Genomic DNA, 7,220 nt, shown 5'->3' with positions numbered 1-7,220 from the left:
GGCTTTGTATTCTACCATTTGAAATGCAGCTGGTGCCGGTGTGCAATGTATAAAGGGCTCTGGGCTTTTTTCATAGTTTTAGCACATGACAATGTTGGTCAATTTCTTGGGCAACCTTTTACAATATGAAAAACTATTGCAAATGTGACCAAAACCTCTAACAATCCAACTGCTGACAATGATTAACTTCAACCATAAGATAATTTTTTCTTCCTAAGGGTCTATTGATTTAATTTTATCTTGGAATTTTATAAAGAAACTAGAGGCCTGGTGCACAAAATTCGTGCAAGGGGCTCAGCCCTCTCAGCCCTGGCTTGGTCCGGAAGGTCATTCGGAAGGACGTCCAGAAGGTTGTTTCGCTGTCTGGTCTAATTAGCATATTATGCTTTTATTATTATAGATCGTAGGACATCAAAAAATATGTTGATTCTGAACATAAGATACTTTGATTTCATTTTACGTATAGGTAGATAGAGAGATAGATAGAGAGAGATAGAAAGATAGCTGGGCATAGAGTTTTAATAAAGTACAATTGGCATACTGTAAACTGCACATACTTAAAGTTAACACTTTGATAAGTTTTGACATATGTGTACACATCTGAAACCATCAGCACAATCAAGATAGTGAATATATTCATATTCTGTCAAAAGTGGCCTTGCGTCCTTTATAATTTCTCTCTCCAACTCATTGCTCACTACCACTGTCCCTAACCCCAGGTAACCACCGATCTTCTTTCTGTCATTATAGTCTAGTTTTTTTTCTAGAATTTTATATAAATGGGACAATACACAATGTACTTTTTTTTTAATCTTTTTGCTTATATTCAGCATAATTATTTCAAGACTCATCCATGTCATTGTGTGTATCGGGGATTCATTTCTTTTTATTACTGAATAATATTTCATTACATAAATGTATGACAATTGCTTTAATTATTCTGTGATGGACATTTGAGTTGTTTCCAACTTGGGGATATAACAAATAAAGTTCCTACAAAGATTCATATACAAGTCTGTGCATGAGAATCTGCTTTACTTTTTCTCTCTCTTTGGGGTAAATAACCAAGTGGCCGGGTCACATAGAAGGCGTAGTTTACCTTTTTAAGAAATTGCAAGAGTTTCCCAAAGTGGCTGTAGCATGTTTTATTTCCAACTGTATCAAAGTTTCAGTTGCTTCACATCCTTGCCAATGCCTGATATGGTCGGTCTTTTTAACTTTAGCCATCCTAATATGCCTGTAGTGATATCTCACTGTGGTTTTAACTTGAATTTCCTTAATGACTAATAATGGTGATCATATTCTCCTGTCCTATTAGCCATCTGTGTATCTTCATTGGTGAGGTGTGTGTTCAGATCTTTTGTCCACCTTTCATTGGGTTGTTTTGTCATTATTGAGTTTTGAGAGTTCTTTATGTATTGACATAAGTCCTTTGTGAGATATGTGCCTTGCAAATATATTCTCCCAGTCTATGATATGTCTTTTCATTTTCTAAAGAGGGTCTTCTGAAGTGAGCTCCATTTTTTCTTGTTCCTAAGTTAATTGTTGGGGATACAGTTCAAATAATGCATTTTGGGTTTCCTACACCTACCCTACTCAGGGAATTATAAAGCAAAGCAGGGTCCTAACTGGTTTGGCTCAGTGGATAGAGTGTCGGCCTGCGGACTAAAGGGTCCTGGGTTCGATTCCGGTCAAGGGCATGTACCTGGGTTGCGGGCTCATCCCTGGTAGGGGGTGTGCAGGAGGCAGCTGATCGATGTTTCTCTGCAGGAGGTAGGGGGGTAAGAGGTCTCATCGATGTTTCTAACTCTCTATCCCTCTCCCTTCCTCTCTGTAAAAAATCAATAAAATTTTTTTAAAAAAATAATAAAGCAAAGCAGGAATTTTGAAACAGAATGCCAACTGAAGCAGAATTTGTTGATTTGGTGGTGCGTATTTGATATGAACAAGCCTCTGGGGTGCTCCCCATCAAGTCAATTAACCAATTAAGTGATTAACTTGGTCCCACTAAAGTAGGAGAGAGTATGCTTCTGTGTTGGCAATTCTAGTCCAATCACAGAGTTTGATATTTTTAAACTAACTGTTCTAGGAGACTTTAGACAATTAAACTGATGCTTAAAAGTAACAGTGTACATTGAAAACAAAAGAATACATTTATAAAATAGTTAGATTTTTAGGCCCAATAAGCATTTGGTACAACAGATTTAGAGACAATGCCTGCAATTGCCAAAGTCTGACTCTGGGTGCCATCCACCTTCCAACTCCACTGCCTACTGCTGGCTCTCTCTGTCTGTCTGTCTCCCAGCGAGGGGCCCTGCCTTCTCTGCTGGGTAGATCGCAGGTGTATCACATAGAAAACTCGGCCAGGATGGCTGCTGTCCTTTCCCACGGAGCATTCCACTCCAGGCCACCTGCTGAGTTACTCGCTCTCTTTTTCCTCCTCAGAAACACACACACACAAACAAGTCATTGGTGTTGTACTGTCTTTTGTGTGGCCACACCTACAACATTCGATATCTTTCTAAGCAATAAGTGCCCTCCTTGCAAGACATGCTGGTTCCAGAATAATTTAATCAATTACACCTTCATAAGCAGCTCTCCGTTTAGCATGCGCAAATACACATACACATACACTTATCCCCTACGGGTGAAGAGCATACTCCTGGGATTCCGGATGGGTCGACACGCTCAGCTGTGGCACAATTATCTAGAGTCTCTCCTGTGTCCATCTGGGCCCCGCACACATGCAGAGCAGGCCTTTCCAGGGCTGCCCCAGCCTCTCAGTTTCTGGCAGTTCAGCTGCTTGGCCCAGAGCAGGCGGTGGGCAGTAGAAGCCCATTGCACAGACACTTTGTTAGCACCTCTTGTTCTAGCCTCTGCCTGTTCCCTTGCATTTCCATGTGCTAGTCCTGGCTTTGACTCCCAAGCAAAAGGGAGCACAGTGTGAGGTCATAAAGTATGAGGGGTTGGAGGGCAAGGGAAGGTTTAAGGGACCTTGGCTGGCTGGGGATTATGGCAGCAGGCCCACCAGGATGACGCTTTGGGGTTCCACAGCCAGTGTGTTACCACTTGAAGTCAGAAGGGGGAGCCCCGAGTTCACTGCACAATACTTAGCGTCTCTGAAACTGCAACTGACAGTCTCACAGACTCTCGTAAAGGGAACTCGGACTTCGGTCTGCTCTAGGAGAACGTGCCTAGATACAGACACAGTCCCATGTGATTCTTCCCTTTGAACCTTTTTAGACCTGCACTCACTAGCTCTGCGACCTTGGGCAGTTACTAAACCTCTCTGAGACTCAGTTTCCCTAGCTGTAAGTAGCCATAATGTAATTGTGCTGCCTGAGGGGTGCCTGTGAAGAGGACTCAACCCAATGGCATGCAGAGAACTCAGCACACCACCTGGATGGCAACTGCTCGTACCAGGAACAAGCAGTGCAAGGACCCAACGGGTTCAGCACAAACCAGAAACCCAGCCACGCTGGCCCTGTGCCAAAGAGCTCCCAGGAAAACTTGGTGGTCCCACTGTGCGCCCTGGGAAAAGTCCGAGCCCTCTCCACCCCAGCTGAGTTCCCTTTTCCCCAGGCACCCTGTTGTTTCACTTGGCCTGAAACACGGGGCCGGGGGGTGTGGGGGGGGAGGGGGTGCGGGAGGGGGGCGCCTTCCTGGGACTGGCTCCAGGGAGTATGTGCATCCAGAGATGCAGAGCAGCAGGAAAATCAGGTAGAATTTTCCTGAAATTCTGTATAAACAAGGCAGGGGAGACCAGGAACAGACTTGCTTCTCTTTTATAAAAAGGGGCCAGGGGACCTAGCCAGATGGCCGGAATATAAAGCAGAGTTTTTCCTCTCTGTGGTTCTGTGCCCTGGGAACAGACAGAGACCACAACTCCCTTAAGAAACCCACAGGCCGTCCGTGAAGAGTAAGGAACTGCTCCTTAATAGTGTGACAGAAGTGCCTGGGACTTCTCGCCTGTGGGCTTGGTGGGAGGCACATAGATATGTTTAAACCCTGCAGGGCTGGGGTGGTGAGCAGGGCATCCCCGGATAACAGGGAAGAGTCTGGGGTGAACACTGACTGAGATATTCCTATGGTGAACCCGAGAGCCAGTCAAATTCTAACACTAGAGGGCCAGGGCTGGGTTGCAGAGCAGCAGTAGGGACCCCGGTTTGGTTCCACCTGCCTGCCTCTCCCGTTTATGTTCTACAGAGGCTCAAGCCACATTTGTTCCCAACTAAGATACAGTCCCCCTTACTGTCTCTTACCTGTGGCTTCCTTGGGTTTTAAATTCCTTGAAGATGGGGGCCAGCGCTATCTGCAGGCAGATTTCAGAAAGAACAGCTAATAGGTGCCCTGTCGTTTTTAACGTGGGTGGTTCTAGAAATCAAGTTGAAATACAAACTGCCATGTTGACTTTGTTTCAAAAAAAATTTTATTTTCCAAGGTAAAAGAATAAATAAATTAAAACAATAACTTAATATATAATTTAACATTTACAAGTCTTCAGCTGTCCCTTCAAAGGCAGTGCATTAGCTGTGAGGAGTTCCAGAGTGACTGGTTGAAGATGCCTGCAGTCACGGTCAGTGCAGTTCCTTCCCAGAGGTGCAGGCAGGGAGGCCGTCAGTCCTGGAGCTCACCTATAAGTCCGTTAAGGAAGAAAAAGTTCCTGAGGATTTCCGCTTGGACTATTGTCCAGGCACATCTGCTGTAGAACTTGGCCTTCAGGTACTGGAGGATGCCTAAGTAATAGGTCTTCAGGCGCAGCACCGTCCTGCTTTCCCAGGGGAACTTTCCCTCCTGCTTGATTTCCTCCAGGGCTTTCTCCAGGCCGTCCATCTGCTCATCAAGCTCCTCCTGAAGGTTCTCAACAATGGTCTCATTCCAGCCAGCGTTGGAGAAATTTCTTCTGGAAATGCTGTGGATCTGCTGGAGCATCTCGTACATGACCACCATGGCTTCCTCCTTCCGGAACTCCTGTGGTTGTTCAACCTGTTTGGGGATCTGGAAGTCCATCCTGTCGTCCAGGCAATGCTGAGGGCTTTTAATCAACTGCCACAGGAGCTGCTGACAGGCTGAATTGCTGCTTTTCTGCCGGAGGCGGAGCTCGCTGTAGTTCACGGAGAGCGCGGCCCCGGCGAGACACAGCAGGACGGTGAGCTGGAGGGGGCACCTGTTGGTCATGATGGCAAGGGGAGCAGTGCTGTCCGAGGCAAAGGCTGCGGGGCTTGCAGTGCGAATGCCTTCTCTCCAGGAGTAGGGCCTATTTATAAGGCCATCTTTCTAGTTCACAGGAAATTCCCAATTTCAGTTCTCCTTTCTGTTTTCTTTTGTCATTTACATTTTTCCTTGAGATTGTTTCAATTACAGTTGACATACAATATTATGGTAGTTTCAGGTGTATAATATAGTGATTAGACATTTGTTTATTGATTTTGTTTTTTAGATTCTACATATAAGTGAAATTATATGGTGTTTGCCTTTCTCTGTCTGACTTACTTCACTTAATATAACGCCTTCTATCTGAATCCACCCATATTGTCACAAATGGCAAGATTTCATTTGTTTTCATGGCTGAGTAATACTTCTCATTCACTCAAGTATGTAAGGTCACTTGGATTATTTCCAAATTTGGGCTATTGTAAATAACGCTGCAGTGAAATAGGGGGCAAGATTTCATTTGTTTTCATCTGAATCCACCCATATTGTCACAAATGGCAAGATTTCATTTGTTTTCATGGCTGAGTAATACTCCCTATTCACTCAAATATGTAGGGTCACTTGGATTATTTCCAAGTTTGGGCTATTGTAAATAATGCTGCAGTGAAATAGGGGAGTGATCTTTTTGAATTGGTGTTTTAGATTTTTTAAAATTAATACCCAGAAGTGGAATTGCTGGGTCATATGGTAGTTCTATTTTTTAAATTTTCAAGGAGCCTCCATACTGTTTTCCATAGTGGCTGTACCACGATGGATTTGTCCATAGTGGATTTATAAACCTGGAGCAACCCTGAGCTCCAGGCTTCCCATCATCAATAGATGCCCTATCTTCTCATCTTTACAATCACACCAACAGTGTACAAGGAAGGGTTTCCCTTCTCTAAAACCTCACCAACTCTTATAGTTTGTTCATTTATTGTTCATAGTGATTCTGACAGGTGTGAGGTGATATCTCATTGCGCTTTTGATTTGCATTTCTCCGATGGTTAGTAATGTCGAGCATTATTTCATATGCTTGTTGGCCATCTGTAAATGGTCCTATCTCAATATTCCTGAGACCATTTTTTTTTGTTAGACTGTAGTAACTAATTTTCATAAGAGGTATAATTTTTAAATCTAATTACAATTTTATATCATGCTTATATAATCAGGGAGACATGATATATTTTTAAATATTTTAATATAAATAAAATTATAATAATAATTATGATATAAGGTACTAATTTTCAGTTTTCAGAAAAGCTTGCATTATTTTTCAACATGAATTCAAACCCCACTGCGTGCAAGAAACTATAGCATGAGCTGCTGCAGACTGTAATCCTTGCTCTCACAGATCATGCAATTAATTAGAGAAAAGAGTATTAAAGAAATGCACAAATGTAATACGCAACAGTGACAAGTGTTGTAGAGAAGAGGTTTGTGGTTGTGTAGGTTCCTATAATATGGGAACATGATGTAGTAGGAGAGGTCAGAGAAGACTGACCTGAGGTAGTGACACTGGAGCTAAAATTAGAAGGAAGGTAGATGGACTGCCTGTGCAAAGGCCCTGTGGTCAGAGAATGCATGATAAAGGCAAAGGACAGGACTGAAGGCCACTGTGATTAACCTTCAAGTCAGAGACTGGTAAGATGAGTCCAGGGGGAAGGTGGGAGCCAGTTAGCAAAGGGATTGTGAGGCCATGTTAAGTTTTTCTGTATCCTAAGACCAGTGGAAGCCATAGAAGGGCTTTAGGTGAGTGGATTTGATTTGGTTTGGGAGATGGGGAAATATTCTCTCTACAGGAACCAATAAGTAATAGAGGGAAAAGGGAATAAGTACAAACAGAACAGTTTAGGGGATTTATCAATATTTTAGACCAGGGAGCTCATGGTAGAGAAAGATGAATTCATTTATGTGAATTCTCTCATTTTCTGACCACCCAGATTCAAATGCTTGAAGAAATTCGCCATCATATTACAGATAGCTGCATCGGTTTTATTGGTTGTGATCATTTCAATATGGTTAAA

General features: G+C 43.2%; 1 protein-coding gene across 1 annotated transcript; it reads right to left on the bottom strand.

The window, feature by feature from the left end:
- Positions 1-4,617: 4,617 nt before the first annotated feature.
- Positions 4,618-5,358, bottom strand: IFNB1 (interferon beta 1). The gene has a single exon (XM_059658748.1). The coding sequence runs from the start codon at positions 5,176-5,178 to the stop codon at positions 4,618-4,620; it is 561 nt and encodes a 186-aa protein (XP_059514731.1). The 5' UTR covers positions 5,179-5,358.
- Between the last annotated feature and the right edge of the window lie 1,862 nt (positions 5,359-7,220).

Source organism: Myotis daubentonii, chromosome 11, assembly GCF_963259705.1.
Source record: "Myotis daubentonii chromosome 11, mMyoDau2.1, whole genome shotgun sequence".
NCBI lineage: Eukaryota > Metazoa > Chordata > Mammalia > Chiroptera > Vespertilionidae > Myotis > Myotis daubentonii.
This window is presented reverse-complemented; position numbering and strand designations above follow the sequence as displayed.